This window comes from Pithys albifrons, chromosome 25, assembly GCF_047495875.1.
Source record: "Pithys albifrons albifrons isolate INPA30051 chromosome 25, PitAlb_v1, whole genome shotgun sequence".
Taxonomy (NCBI): Eukaryota; Metazoa; Chordata; class Aves; order Passeriformes; family Thamnophilidae; genus Pithys; species Pithys albifrons.
In genome coordinates, this window is record NC_092482.1 from 652805 (window position 1) to 667845 (window position 15041).

Here is a 15041-nt window from a genome sequence, read left to right on the forward strand (position 1 = left end):
CGCGCCCGGCCCCGCCCCCGCCGCGGCCCTGCCCCTTCCGGCGCGCGCGCCCCGCCCCGGCCCAGCCCCGCGCGGTAAGATGGCGGCGGCGGCCGAACCCGAGAGCGATGTGGTCATGGCGGCGCCCGACGGGCCCGGCGACACCGACAGCGACGAGGAGACGCGCAGGTAGAGCGGCGGCCCGGGCCGGCCGGGGAGTGCGCGGCCGGTGCCCCTCCCGGCGGGTGGAGCGCGGCTGGGAGCGCCGCAGGGCCCGGGGCCGCGGTGCGGGACGGCCGCAGGTGCTCGGCCGGGCTGGGGGCGCTCCCCGGGGCGCCGCAGGGCCCTGCACGGGCCGCCCTGCGGGCAGAGGCCTCTGCACGGGCCGGGGCCCCGCGCGGGGCCCGTGACAGCCCCGGGGCTGCGGGATTGGGGGTGCGGGGCCCTTGTGCCCCGGGAGCGGCCTCTGCGCACCGGCACTCGAGCAGCGGCCCGGGGGCGCAGCGCACACACCGCGGAGGAGGAGGAGGATTCAACTACTGTCGAAGGGAAGGCTTCAAGTCCCTCACTCATCGCCCCAGTCCCAGCTCCGTTTGAAGGCTGCCCGCAGGAGGGTTCGCTCGGCCCTGCCTTTCCGTGGATAACGGGAAAAACGCCCTGGGAACGCTCCGTCCCCCGGGAGGTGCTGCGGGTGGTGGGACCCCGGCCCCTCCTGCAGGTGTTCGCGAGCTGGAGCGCTGTGGGGGCAGGCGGGAGGATCCGTGTCCAGGAAACTCCCCTGGTTCAGCAGCGGGCACTGGGTGCATCTCTCGGGTGGGAGAGCTGTTCCTGTAGGAGAGGAGGCGGCTGCTCCTGGAAATTACTCGGTGGAATGGAAAAAGGTAAACGAAACCAAAAGTGGCCTCTGAGGAGCGGTGGTTTCAGACTCCCATCGATGGCCTGAGGTGTGGTCTGTGGAACCGAGGCCTGAGGAGCCTCCCCTGGGGAGGTCCTGCCGAGCAGAAAAGGAGGAGCTGCTGAAGAGGCACCTGGCTGAGGCTCACAGAGCAGTAGGACAGCCCTGTGTGGGCACGTCATTCCTGCCCCTGGGCAAGGGAAATGTGGTGTTGGAAATGGTAAAAATTGCCAGAGGTAAAACCCTGGCTGAAGGCACAGGTGTCTGCTGGCAGCGACCTCCAGTGCCCCTCCTTCCTCCCTCCCTGGCCATGCCATGCCATGCCATGCATGAGTTTTGTTCGGGGGCAGGAGTTACAGAGTATTCTGAGCTGCAGTCACAGTGTTTCCTTTCGTCTTTTTGGGATAACCAGCTCTGCATTTCAGGATGGTTGTAACTAATGCCTTGCAGCAGCTGCAGACGTGCCAGGGGGCTCCCAGGGTGTCCAGGACACAGGAATCAGCGTGGTCACAGGATAATTATTGGCTGCTGCTGCTTCATGGGTTGTTGGGGTCCTGGCAGGATGGGTTGATGTAATTGTGTTAATTTTATCCACTGGTGCATCAGTGCAGAGCAGCTGATGAGCAGGGCTGGGCCACCCCCAAAAAGTCACTGGTTTCTTCATTAATTTTAAAGGTTCTCCCCCATGGGAACAGCTTTTCCCTGCTCCCAGCTGCTCTGCGAGCTTGGCTCCCTGGAGCTGGGCCAGGGAGAATCTCCTTGTCATCTTCCTGGCAGCTCTGGGTTCTGGCTCTTCCTTCTCCTTCTTCAGCACTGGAGGACGTGGAAGCCTCTTACAAAGAAATACCTCAAATCGTTGGGAAAATCCCGTTGGGAGGTTGTGGTGCCCTCGGTGTGGGCTGGGAGGTGTCGGTGGTGCCTCCGCGGGGAATCGGCGTTACCACAGCCAGGAACACACCCCGGCCTGGCCTGGCTGTGGGTCAGAGCAGCTCAGCAGGTGTAACTTGGGCATTGGCAGGTGTTGGTGAGCAGCCAGAAGCTTTTCCAGTGCCCGTGGAGTGAGGGGCATTTTGGTGAGGCTTCTCCAGACTGGGTGTCAGTTCTCACCAGCTCTCGGGGCAGGGCTGGCAGCAGGTGGGGAGTTGGCTCAGGGGCACCAGGTCATTCTTGGATAGCCTGGGAAAGTCTCCACTTCTCCTGTTCTGCCTGTAAATGGGCGTGTGGGTTTCCCAGGTGATAAATCCAGTCCATTTTATTCATCTGGAATTATCTTATGATCATACCAGAAGCAGCAGAAGCTGCTTGTGTAGTTGTTTGGTCCCCTGTGCATCTGCAGAGTGTTTGAACATCTGACTTAGGCAGTCACTTTATCCAGTAGGAAAAGGTATCAGTACCTACAGTTCCAGCCTTTTTTTTCCCCATGAAATGTGTTTTTATGGAATGAATCATGATGTAAATGCAGTTGTTTTCCCATGGAATTCTTACAGCTGTCTGGCTTCCTTCTTTCAAAAGGAATTGCTTCCTTCAAAAAAAAATCTCTGGCTGATTCTAGACCTTTCCATGGGTTCTCACAAAAGTTATGCTGTGGGGCTGCCAGGAGTGATGGAGCCATTGCTGGGAATTAGGTTAATTCCGAGCTCCAGGAATTACATAACGGCACAATTAAAGTTGAGGCTCAGCTGCTGTTCTTACTCGTGGCTGCAGGGAAGGTTTGGGTCAGGTCTTGCATTTCTTGTGGTGTATTTTGGTTCTTGTGGCTCTTTTGGTCTTCCCTGAGTTTGCCCTGAGGTACAGGAAGAGTTGTGGGGTTTGTGCACCCTGCGGGCTCAGGCTCAGTCCTGCCCTTTGCTGGCACATCCCGGTGGGTGAGCCCTCGGCCCGTGTGTGCAGGTGCCTGTCCAGGCCCAGGGTTCCCGTGTGTGGTGCTGGGGTCACTGCCCTCCTGCCTGTGCTGCCCTGCAGAGTGGACACGGCACGATGGGGGGAGCTGCTGTGCCGGGAATGGCTCTGCTGTGCCCCGGGTGGGACACGTGTGCCACATGGCAGTGTGTGTGACCACAGCCCTGGGGAGCCTGGCAGTGCCCGACCACCCTCTGCACACCCAGCCTAACCCTGCCCTGACACAGCCCCAGCTGTTCCTGGGGAGCTGTCACTGGGCACCAAGAGATTGGTGCTGCCCCTCCTGAGGAAGTTCTAAATACATATTCCTTTATATCCTCACTCAGTGTCAAACCTCACTTGAGGAGGGGTCTCTGTGAGCCCACCCTGTATCCCTCCGGCACACGGAATCTTTGGCTTCTCTTCCAAGTCCTGGAAGAAGGGAGGGGAGAGTATTGTATGTCCAGTGGCAAATACAATGGCTAATTTTAAACTCTAGACATCTGCCTGCTGTAAACCAAATTGAGATCACCAAACTTATTTTACCCCAGTGGCTGAGTAACATCTGACAGCTGAGAATCTGGGTGGGGTTTCACCCCAGAAATGCCAGATAAAGGCACCATATCCCATTAAAGAAAAAGTCCCTGCAGGAATTGCTCAGAAAAAGTAGGTGTGTTCCTTTTGTCAGAGCATCACAGGAAAGATTGCTTGGCCAGGGCAGGATTTTGGACCCTTCCTTAAATCCTGGCTATTTTAAGGTTTTGTCACTGTTTCATAACAGAGTCAGGCGGTGGAGTGGGAGTGAGGGTCAGGAAAGCTGTGAGAGAGAGAGAGATTCTGCCACCTGCTGAGGTGCTGGATTCCTGTCACTGGTGGTGTTGCCTCGGCACGTCCCTGCCCAGGGGCTGTGCCAACACACCTGGACCAAGAGCTGTGGGGTTACAGATGCCCAGAGGTTCCCGTGACAGAAGATCAGGTGCCTGCAGGGGGGACTGCTGGAGTGGGAGGGCGGGAGCCACGATCGGCGCTGGGGCGGAGGCAACGCGTGGGGGCTCTGAGGAGGAGGCAGCAGTTGTTAGGCAGGCGTGGGATGCTGTCACTGAGTGTGGGACGGCTCCTCTGAGCGCTGCTGTGCTGGGAACAGGCAGGGGCTGAGCTGCAGGCAGGGCACGGGCACGAGAAGGAGCCTGTGCTGGTTCGTCTCCCACCAGGCGGACAGTGAGCTCCGTCCTGGGGCCTTGGTGTGTGGGGGACTGTCAGCACATGCAGCTGCTGCTTGTCTTGGTGGGTCTGAAGCTGTGCCAGGACAGGTTCTGATTTGACGTCAGGAAGAATTTCTTCACAGGGTTAGGAATGGACTGCCCAGGGTGTGGTGGAGTCGCCATCCCTAGAGGTGTTCAAGAAAGAGCTGGCTGGGGCACTCAATGCTCTGATCTGGTTGATCAGGTGGGGATCAGTCACTGGTTGGACTTGATGATCCTGGAGGTCTTTTCTAACTGAAATTATTCTGTGATTCTATGGTGGCAGGTTCTCTGGGGTGGCAGGGACTGGGGCACTTCAAGAATAGGGATCCTGACAAATATAAAAGGAAAAAAGAATTGCCTCACTAGCAGGGAGAGTCACTCCCACCAGCCCCTGCTGTGCCCAATGAAAGACCATCTTCTTCCCCAGCTCCTTGGAGCAGCTCTCCCCATGTCTGTGTCCAGCGTGGAGCAGCCCTGTGAGGACACAGGCCCTGTCACAAAGCCACGCATTCAGTCGGGGGCGTGTTCTCAGCAAAGCACGATTCTTCTTCAGTGTCAAAAGTGGGGAGCACAGGGCCCAGCAGTGCAGGAGGCAGAATGAGCTCATTGAGGCTGCAGCATCTGTTTGGGATGAAACAATCCCCAGTGAGATCAGGGGCTGCAGTTCTCCCTGCTGGAGCCTGTGCTGTGGTAAACAAGGGCTGTGTGCTCTGTGTGCTCCTGTGTCAGTGGGGCCGGGAGCCCGAGCCCAGCCTGGCGGCTCCAGCAGCCCCTTTGCCTTCGTGCTGGTGAAGGGATTTGCTGCTTCTTTCACAATGTTCACCGTTAAACTTCAGGCCATGTGAGCAGTAGAGATTTCTGTGCTCTCCTTTCTGCCAGTGTCACCCGAGGCACTCGGACTCACTGATACATTGATCTGTCCTGAAATGCTTAAAAGGAAAATGGGCCAATAAAAGAGAGTAGAAAACAGTGATCCTTGTGTGGGGGTGTTTCTCTGGCATCTCAGAGTACCAGAGCTTTGTGAAAGTTGGTTTTGCCATGGATCTGTTTTCTGTCTCCTGTTTTCCCAGCTCTTCCCAGCAGTTATCACAGACTGTTCTGAGTTGGAAGGGATCCACAAGGATCATCCAGTCCAGCTGTAGTCAATGACCCACATAGTTTGTTGCAAATGGGGTGCTCTAACACCCAGCCTTTAACTGTGTCTATTAGGCAATGGTTCCTCATGACACAACAGGTAAAGTTCCAAAAAAGTCATGTCTTGGGGCCTGCTGTGCAGGGCAGGTGTAGTGGTGGCTCAAGTGAGTTCTGCCATTAAGACACTTCATCCTTCTCTGTAGATTGTGTAACAGACGCCTTCTGAGGGAAGGAACTGCTGTAGGATCTGTGATTTTCTCTTCCATTTCTGATTATAGAAACAGGAGAACAGTGAAACTGCTTATTGCCCAGGCTTCAGAAGTGCTGAGTAGTTTTTCCACTGTATTTGGATGTTTGATGTGTGATAGTCAAAGAAGGTGGTTTTGTTGGGAAAGATTTTAATCATGCAAAGTCTGTGATATGGATCCATTCCACAGGCACATCCTTGTTGTAGATGGCGTAGCCAGGAGGGTGCTGTGCTGCCCTGAGGCTGTGCTGGGTGCTGGCTCCTGAGGAGGAGCCAGGCTGCAGCACCTGCCTCAGGTGTGATGCTGGGAGGGCTGGGGCAGAGGAGGGTCGCAGTGTCCCGTCTCCCATGGGTGAGTCCAAGGTGTGCTGGAGCAGGAGCAGGAGGAGCTGACCCGGGTGCTGTGGGAGGCAGTGGGTGCAGTGCTGGGGGCCTGCTCTGCCCCCTGCTCTGCCGCAGTTCTTACCCACCCCTTCTCAGCTGAGCTCAGCGTGTGGCTCTGGGCTCTCCCACTGGTGTGGCTGGGCCCACAGCAAAAGTTCAAACTGAAAGTGAGGAGCACACTGCCCAGCACTCTGTGTCCATTGTTCTGCCAGCTGGGAAATCTGCGATGGCTCAGTGAAAACAACCCCTGCATGAGGTGGTTGTGTGGGAACTGCCAATGGCAGCCCAGGCGAGGCTGAAAACATGGGAACTTGTTCCAATACAATTCCCATTGTTCCCTGCCTGGTTGGCCTGTGGAGCATTGCTGGTGTTCCCTGCTCCAGCTCTGCGGCGTGTGCTCCCTCTCGGACTGCTCGTCTGGAAGGGTGAAGGGAAATGGGGGAAGAGAGAAAAGGGCTTCATTTCCCTCAGGGAAGTTTTGCTTTCAGGAGTTTAAGGGAAGCTGCTTTAAACCATATGTTGTGTTTTTAAATGTCCCAAACTGTCTCTGCAAATGCTTGTTCTTGAGTGTGAGGACTATTTCTGGACCTGTTGCCAAGGCAGTGCCAAGCTTCTGCTGGAGGCTTGCACCCATATTTCTCTTTGATTTAGCTGTCTTTTGAACGTGGAAATTGTTCTTGGGCCCTGGTTCATAAATGCATGGGACTCCTGCTGTCTCTTGTGCCCTGAGGTGATGCAGCACCTTGCAGGAGGGGGCCATTGGATAGACCAGGGAGTTCCCTGTACCAGGGAGTTCTGCTGGACTTTCTGAGAGGACTCAAAGGTGGTTTTAGGCTGCTATTTCATCTTTGTAATATTTAGCCAGGAAATAAGCCTAATATCCCTGTTCATGGCCTGGGTAAAGGTCTGGAATATGTGGGAGCCAGCAGGACAAAAGGTGTGCTGCTTCCTCCTGAGCAGTGTGTGCTGAGATCCCACAAGCAGTTGGACCATTGAAGAGTTACCCTGAGGTTCCTTGGAGGTCAAAAGCACCTCATGATCAGAATCTCTCTGGTGCTGAATCCCTCTGAAAATGTGCTGTTTTGCTCCCTTTCAGAGAAGCAGAAGCATTCAAGGAACAAGGAAATGCATACTATGCCAAGAAGGATTACAACGAAGCGTACAACTACTACACAAAAGCCATAGGTGAGAAGCACTGATGGTAATATCAGTCTTTGCTGAATACCATCTCTAAAAATCAGACCTGGTTGCTGATTTCAAACACACCAGCAAGGTTTCTGACAGTGCATGCTGGATGGAAACTTCTTGCCTGCTTTAATTACGTTGGGAAATGTTAGCAGATCAATAATGCCGGTCAGGGCCAATGTTCTTAATGAGTTCCACAGGTTGTGTAGCTGCTGCATTACACTGACAGTGAGTCTTTCATCATCTGCAGACACCTGTCCCAATAATGCCAGCTATTATGGGAACAGAGCTGCCACACTCATGATGCTGGGACGGTTCCGGGAAGCGCTGGAGGACGCTCAGCAGTCGGTCAGGCTGGACGACAGCTTTGTACGGGTGTGTGGAGAACTTCAGGCCCTTCATTCAGTACCTTGTCTGCACCTGTTGCAGCTCTTGCAACTCCTTTTTGTCTGTGTTCCAGGGCCATCTGCGGGAAGGGAAGTGCCACCTTTCCCTCGGGAATGCCATGGCTGCCAGCCGCTGCTTTCAACGAGTTTTGGAACTGGATCATAAGAATACCCAGGCACAGCAGGAGGTAAGAGGGTCTTCAGGTTTAACTGGCCCCAGCAGATGCTGCAGAGGCTGAGCTGGTCTGTCCTCCAGCTCTCCAGAGGAGAAATGGTGCAAGGCAGCTGCCACTGTTGTGTCCTTTTCACAGGATACATTTCCTGGGCTACCAGTTCAGTCACTTGATTGCAAACTGATTTTAATGCTAGAAAAAGTATTCGTGCCATCTGCATTATTGGTGCATGGTCTGCAGCAGTTTTGTCTCTGACACTTCAGGGGTTGGCTTGGTGGCATTTCAGAGCAGACTGTCCTGCAGCACTTGTATGTTCTGCCTTTCAGCTGAAGAATGCCACAACTGTGCTTGAGTATGAAAAAATAGCTGAAGTGGATTTTGAGAAACGGGATTTCAGGAAGGTGAGATGAACTTGTTTGCTGTGATCTTATATAAGAACTTGTCATGCAACTGTTTCTGTGCCATGGATGTGCATAAGGCTCAGATTTAGCCCACAAAAGAGATTGTCTGGCACACTGAGGTCCCTGTTCAGGTTGCTGATTCTCAGGCTAAGCTCAAGATTTTGGAAGGGTGAAGCCCAGCTTTGTATCACTTGGTTCTGATGTGTGGTCAGTCTGAATTTCCCGTGTGTGGGAACTGCCCTGCCTGTATTGGACATCTTACATCTCTCTCTCACTTCACTGGTCCCACTTCACTGGGGAGGTTCACATGAAACGTGATCTTTGTTTCCTTGTAGCTGCTCCTGCCTGTCCCAGGCCCCTTGGCTCTGGAGCCACAGTGCTTTGCACAGCAGGGCCCTGTGATGTCACGGGCCAGGGAGCAGATGAACCTTGGGAAACAATGCCCCGTTCTCGTGCAGATGTCTCTGCTGAGAGCAGGGATGGAAAGGACCCATTAGCTCACCCTGCCCATGGCTGGCAGGCCAGTGGAAGATCATCCCCTGTACTGTACTTTTTTGTGTCTTTTCCAGTCCAAACTGTCTCAATTTAATGAATTTCTGTCCCTCCCAATGGTCTTTATATTGCAGGAAACAGGGACAGGATTGTCTTCCTTGGCTTTTTTTTAAGGGCTAAGAGTTTAGGAGAGTTAAAGGGGTGGACCTGCTAGAGGTGTCCCTTGAGTTTTGTGTAGTTCTCTGTCCTAGTAATAGAGCAGGTGCCTCAGACCTTGGCACACAAACCCCTTTAAAATACAGAAAACATACACGAGGAGAATTTTCCCATGAAAGTGTCCCCAGCAGTTGTGGAAGTGGCTGTCTGCACTCTCGCCTTCCTGGGAAACACAAATCCCACACGTGGTGCAGCTGTTCAGACAAGGCCAGTGGTCTTTGCTGTGCTCATGCCCGTGGTTTTTCCCACCCCAGGTTGTGTTTTGTATGGATCGTGCTTTGGAGTTTGCCCCCGCCTGTCACCGGTTCAAGATCCTCAAGGCCGAGTGTCTGGCGCTGCTGGGCAGGTACCCCGAGGCTCAGTCCGTGGCCAGGTGAGTGCCCCGGGGCTGGGGCTGAGCAACACCTGCTCCACACGTGGGGTAAATGAGGGAATATAAAAAAGAAATAGTCCTTAATGGACACTGTGAGCAGGAGAAAGAGGAGTCTGTGAATTTATCCCTGTTAGTCTTCCTGGGAAGCTGTGCCCAGACCCCCTTCACAGCCACCCGTCCTGCTCAAGCAGGCTGCTGTCCTTTTGGCTTGTCTGTAGCAGGAACTTGATAAAATAACTGGGTACCTCAGCAGAGGAAGGTGCTGGTGGAAGTGGCAATAGGGAAACTGTCCTTCCTTGCTGCAGTGATATCCTGCGGATGGACTCGACGAACGCCGACGCGCTGTACGTGCGCGGGCTGTGCCTCTACTACGAGGACTGCATCGAGAAGGCCGTGCAGTTCTTTGTGCAGGCCCTCAGGATGGCCCCAGACCACGAGAAGGCCTGTCTTGCCTGCCGGGTAAGTGCTGGAAAAGGGACTGCAAAATTACCAGGATCTGGGTTTTTTTAAAGCAAGCACCTCACTTGTTTCTACTGCATCAATCCCTTCTCCCTCCCTCAGCATTACCATTCTCTGATCTCCAGGAGCAGGCAGTGTGTCCTGCCCTTCCCAAAGACAACCAGATAAACCCAAGTTGCCAGAAGCTGTTTCTCAGCAGATTTTGATCCTTTGAAGCTGCTTCCCTTTCACTCTTTTTTTTGTTCCCAGATCCATCATTTCTAAAGGAACTCCTGACTTTCATATCCAGTATCCACCCACAGCCTGACATCCACTTAACACTGTTCTTTCATGTTGCTTCTTCCCTGGTGTAGTTCTTTGACCAACTTTTTAGATCTGTTCACATGTATAAGCCCCCAAAAAGTGAACTCCCAGTGCTTTTATTTTAATCCATAATTTTACTGTACTGGCATGTTCTCATCTCATTAGGCAACCTTTTTCCTGTGGAGAATGCCTGGAACTGGCACTGGCTGTTCCTTGGTGCTTCTCATGGGGGAAAGGCAGAGTGCTTCCAGCTCATTTCAGCTGCTGGAGCAAGGCTGTGACTTGTGTCCTGCAGCAGTGTCTGAAACCAAATTATAACTGTTGTGTTTGAGGGCCCTTGTCCAGGAGAACAAGGTGCTTGGTCCCCCTGAACCCTGACCTTATGTCCTGACCCAGGCGTGTTTCCTTTCAGAATGCCAAAGCACTTAAAGCAAAGAAGGAAGATGGGAATAAAGCGTTCAAGAAAGGCAACTACAAACTAGCATATGAACTGTACACAGAGGCATTAGGAATAGACCCAAATAATATCAAAACAAATGCCAAACTCTACTGCAACAGGGGGACGGTTAATTCAAAGGTAAGGGCCGGACACCTGACAGGTGTCTGTTGTCACATCCCTCACCCTGGCCGTGATAAACCACAGTTCAGTTATTCTGGGAGGCACAGGCTGCTCTGGCTGCTGGGCAGCTGCATCTCTGGGGCCGTGGGCAGTGTGTCAGGGATTTGTGCTTGCACAACCCTTGGGTCAGTGCCCAACAGGCAGCAGTCAAGTCCTGCAGAAACAAAACTGAAATACTTGGGCTGCACTGAGTGGGAGGGAGAGGACGGACGTGCTTCAGATTTATCCGAGTCAGCAAAAGGCATCCCTGCCTCTCTTTGTTTTTTTCCTGGGAATGAGCAGATTTATTTTCTCAATTCTTCCTGTAAATCATGTCTTGCTTTGGTTTTTGATCTTAAAAAAACACCTAATTTAAAGCTTCTGGAGCTTCTTCCAGTGCTGCTGTTGAATTTTAGTTTTGCACCATCCAGAGGAACAGTCAGTCATGTGGCTGTGGTGCAAATTCCCACCCCGTGTCCTCTGGGCATGTTTCCCCCTCAGCTGTGCCTGTGTTGTTGCTGCTCCCCCACACAGCCACACTTGGTCAAGAGAAAACAGGCTGTTTCCAAAAGCTGGGAATTTGGATGAGCTGGAGACAACATAATGGATGTTTTACATGGCTGTGTCTCAAAACAAAAATGCTTTTTCTAAAGAAGATTTCTTTTAAATATTTTTAAATTTATCTTCTGTGTGGGAATTAGCTTGGACACAGAAATGGGATTGTTTTCAGGAAGACCCTTGTTTTTGAGTGCACTAGAGACACCATGCAGCTCTGCCATGTCACTGGCTAAGCTTCTCATTTTTTCCTCGGGAACAAAAGCTCAGTGTTTTGGGGGAATTGAAAAAAAAATTCTAGACACAGAAAACAGTAAGATCTTCCCAGATTCTTCACACCTTTTATCTGCCCAAAATCCTAATGCAGAATTTGTTCTCTGGGATCCACTCACTTGTGTCTGATGTTGTAGCTTAGGAAACTTGAAGAAGCCATCGACGACTGCACGAACGCGGTGAAGTTGGACGACACGTACATCAAAGCGTACCTGAGGAGGGCACAGTGGTGAGTACACCTTGGCACTGGGCACCTGAACAGGTGTGTGGGCAGGAACACCCTCCTGGCAACTCTGAGGGACGGGATCCCAAATCTGGACCTTAATTGGATAGAAGGTTCTGCATCAAGAGGTCCTGAATTTATTCCTCTTCCTTATGCTCCCAAGGAGCTGAGGGAAGCTCTGAGAGGTCCCTCCTGCCTGCCTGCATCTAGCACTGGCTTTGATGGTGTATTTGTAGAATCATGGAATCATTAAAGATGGAAAAGAACCCCAGGGTCTTCAGATACAACCTGTGACCAATCTCCACCTTGTCAACTGGACTAAAGCACTGAGTGTCACATCCAGTTGTTCATTGAATGCTCCAGTAACGGTGACTCCACCACCTCCATGGGAACCAGTCCCAATGCCTGACAACCCTTTCAGTGAAGAAATTCTTCCTGATGTCCAGTCTGAACAGGATTTAGACAGGATGTGTTCTAAAACTTGACTTACTGTGTTTATAGTGCAGGTTCCTGTGCCAGGATTTCCCACAGGTAGCAGGTGTCTGGGCTCCCAGGCAGTGGCCCTGTTTGGGCTCCTCAGATGACTCCCTGCTGCAGTTCAGGACACTTCTCTTTCCTAATGCACATCCACCCAGAGAGCCTGTTCTGAAGCCCTTTTGATGTTCCTGTGAAGGCCAACTTGGCCACCAGTGTTTCTTTTCACAGTTACATGGACACAGAACAATATGAAGATGCTGTAAGAGACTATGAGAAGGTTTATCAGACAGAGAAAACAAAAGGTGAGCGCATGGGCACGCTGTGCACATTTCCCTTAATTGCCAGGTTTTTTGTTGTTGCTTTACTTTCACCACAATATTCTCTGATTTGCAGCCTTTTACCCTGGCAGGACAATATGGAGAAGCCCTTGGAAGCACTGGAAAGGCCTGTCTCAAGTCTGGTTTCTAACCCAGCACTAAATGCTGTGATGATAATTGAGCTTGTGACTGAGACAGTGCACTGGGTTCAGACTATCTGGTTTTGGTTCTCATTTCAACTGTCCCTTGCTTTTTGAATGGCCTGAAGTGAGAGGAATGAAGTAACCTCTCTCCTCTGGCCTTGTGCTCCTTTGCAGAACACAAGCAGCTCCTAAAGAATGCACAGGTGGAACTGAAAAAGAGCAAACGAAAAGACTACTACAAAATCCTGGGGGTGGACAAAAATGCCTCTGAAGATGAGATCAAGAAGGCGTACAGGAAACGAGCACTAATGCACCATCCAGGTACCCACAGCAGGCTCTGTGTGCCCTGCATCACTGGGGCAGGAATGCAGATGGGACAGGGAATTTCTGGGCAAACAACAGCTCTGACCCCACAGGTCTAGAGCATGTGCTGGGACAGGAGCTTGGGAATGCTTAACGTTCTCCATTTGCACTGGAAATGCAAACCTTCTTCCTGCTTGTTTGTGTGTCCCCAGACCGACACAGTGGGGCAAGTGCAGAAGTACAGAAGGAAGAGGAGAAGAAATTTAAGGAGGTTGGTGAAGCCTTTACAATCCTGTCAGATCCCAAGAAGAAGGCCCGCTATGACAGTGGGCAGGATCTGGAAGAGGATGGATTGAACATGGGAGGTCAGTGTTCCTGCCATGGCAGCATTTAGCAAGACCACACCCTTTAGAGTCTGCCTTATGCCCTAAAGCAAGCCTCCTGTTGGGAATACTTCCATGAATTGATTTGTTTGGTCCCTGAAAGCATTGGGGTGGCAGAGTTGCAGTGTTTCCAGTTGGAACTGGCTGGGATACTGGTGGGTGTTGTCCTCAGTCGAGTTGGTGGCCAGTAGCTGCCATTAGGCAGAAATCTATCACAGGACTTGTAGTGTAATTATGGATCCCTAAATGCTGCTTATCCAAACCCTTAGGCTGCCCCATGACAGGTTCTCCCTGTGCCAGCTGCTTTTACCTGTTTGCTGCTGCTGTGCTGGGGCTCAGAGCCAGCCCTGTGTCCCTGCTCAGCCCCTCTGAAACGCAGTCAGTGAACTGACAGTTCTTGAACTGTGGGAGTGTAACTGGCTGCTTCACTGCAGCTCATGAATTCCTTTTCTTCCCTGTAGACTTTGATGCAAATAACATCTTCAAGGCCTTCTTCGGTGGGCCGGGAGGCTTCAGCTTCGAAGGTAGGTGAGGTGTCCTGGCAGCCTTGGATTCGTAAGTACATGGATCTCCTGACAGGGCAGCTGGGGCTCCCAGTGGATGTGCTGCTTGAGGAGAGCATTTGGCTCTTCTACATGACAGTTCTAAGAGCTCTTGGAAAGTTCTGCCTGCACATCATCAGCTGGTGGCTGGTTCTGGTTCTTCTGGGTTCAAAAGCCACAAACCCCATGGGTTCCCTCTCTTGGAGTTGTGTGGGCTTGGCCATCCATGTGCTGCTTAGGATTCCACTGAACTGTTCTGTCTTTGAGTTTGGAAAGTCCTGATATCTCCCATTTTCTTTTTCAGCTTCTGGGCCTGGAAATTTCTTTTTCCAGTTTGGCTAAGAAGCAAACAAACACAAATCAAACCACACATACCTGATCTGCTTCTTTTAACCTCGAATACGGACAGCCCCAGACTCCTCCTCCATCATGTCTCGTTGTCCTTAGAGCAGTTTCATTTCTGGGTTGGAGCCTCTGTTTGTGTGTTGTGTGTGTGAAGAGGAAACCAGCTCGGGAGGGGAAGGCTTGTGAATTTTGTTTTACTGTTAACTTTATTAAAAAAATAAAAATAAAGCTTTGAATCTTTTGGTCCCTCCATGCTGGCCCATGCTTTCAGCTGCTCCTGCCCCTCAGCACAGAGGATTTCCTGGAATTTTCCTGGAATCTCCATGTGAGAGGGTGAAGGAATCTCCTGTTTTGTTTGGTTGGCTCTGAAGCAGCATGTCCAGGGTTTGGAGTAACTTGTAAGTTATCTTAATCTTTTGCAAATACTGCCAACACTCAAGCCAGGTTCCTACAATCCCATTTCACCTGCCAGCTGGATTTTTAGCTCTTTTTATTTATTTTTTTTCCCATGGTTCTCCCAGCAAGGTCCACACGGGCATTACCTTCAGTGATAATGTGTGAGCTTACAATTCTGTATCAGAGAAATGCTGCTTTAAGAGCAGCTTATGTGAGAATTCCCTGTGATGCAGCTGGAATTAAGGGCTTTGTGTTCCCAGGATTGTCCTGTTTAAGGGAATATTGAATTTGCTCTGGGCTGAATTCCTACACTGTACTTTTTTTAATTAATCCACTTGAATATTTCATATTTGTGCTAAACTTGATTTTGTTGAGCTTGATGTGTGATTTCCTGTTACTGATCCATGACGTGGGTGAGTCGTTCAGTGCCAAGTGAAGTCCAGGCAGGGATTGTGGGTGGTTTGTCAGTGCTGAGCTCCTGGTGTGCCACAGCTGGACTGGTTGGTTAACCTGAACAAGAGGTTTTCTCCTGGCAGTGATTTACTCATCCAAAGCAGCAAGAAAATGCAAAGCCCAGATCTCAACTGACAGTCTATGTACTTGCTTCTCTCGTGCAGCAAAGGGATAGGAGCTGGAGGGATGATGAGCTGCTGGCCCAGGGCCATATCCAGATGGGTTTGGTTTTCACCTAAAAGGTGGTGTTTGCAGCAGAATCTCAGCTGGGAGAGGGCTCTGCT

The 15041-nt window shown here is 51.8% G+C and overlaps 1 protein-coding gene across 1 annotated transcript; it reads left to right on the top strand.

Moving 5' to 3' along the window:
• Positions 1–36: 36 nt before the first annotated feature.
• DNAJC7 (DnaJ heat shock protein family (Hsp40) member C7) lies at positions 37–14144 on the top strand. The gene is made up of 14 exons (XM_071577196.1): positions 37–168; positions 6858–6946; positions 7197–7321; positions 7407–7520; positions 7832–7906; positions 8869–8987; positions 9293–9446; positions 10162–10326; positions 11313–11404; positions 12104–12177; positions 12510–12656; positions 12851–13003; positions 13483–13545; positions 13868–14144. Exons 1-14 carry the CDS (start codon positions 80–82, stop codon positions 13903–13905), a joined length of 1497 nt encoding a protein of 498 aa, XP_071433297.1. The 5' UTR covers positions 37–79; the 3' UTR covers positions 13906–14144.
• The last annotated feature ends 897 nt before the right edge of the window (positions 14145–15041 follow it).

Excerpts from the sequence above, each read along its gene's own strand:
- DNAJC7 (XM_071577196.1), top strand. The coding sequence starts at position 80 with ATGGCGGCGGCGGCCGAACCCGAGAGCGATGTGGTCATGGCGGCGCCC. Across the intron at positions 12,178-12,509 it reads TCAGACAGAGAAAACAAAAG|AACACAAGCAGCTCCTAAAG; the intron begins GTGAGCGCATGG and ends GCTCCTTTGCAG. Across the intron at positions 12,657-12,850 it reads AGCACTAATGCACCATCCAG|ACCGACACAGTGGGGCAAGT; the intron begins GTACCCACAGCA and ends GTGTGTCCCCAG.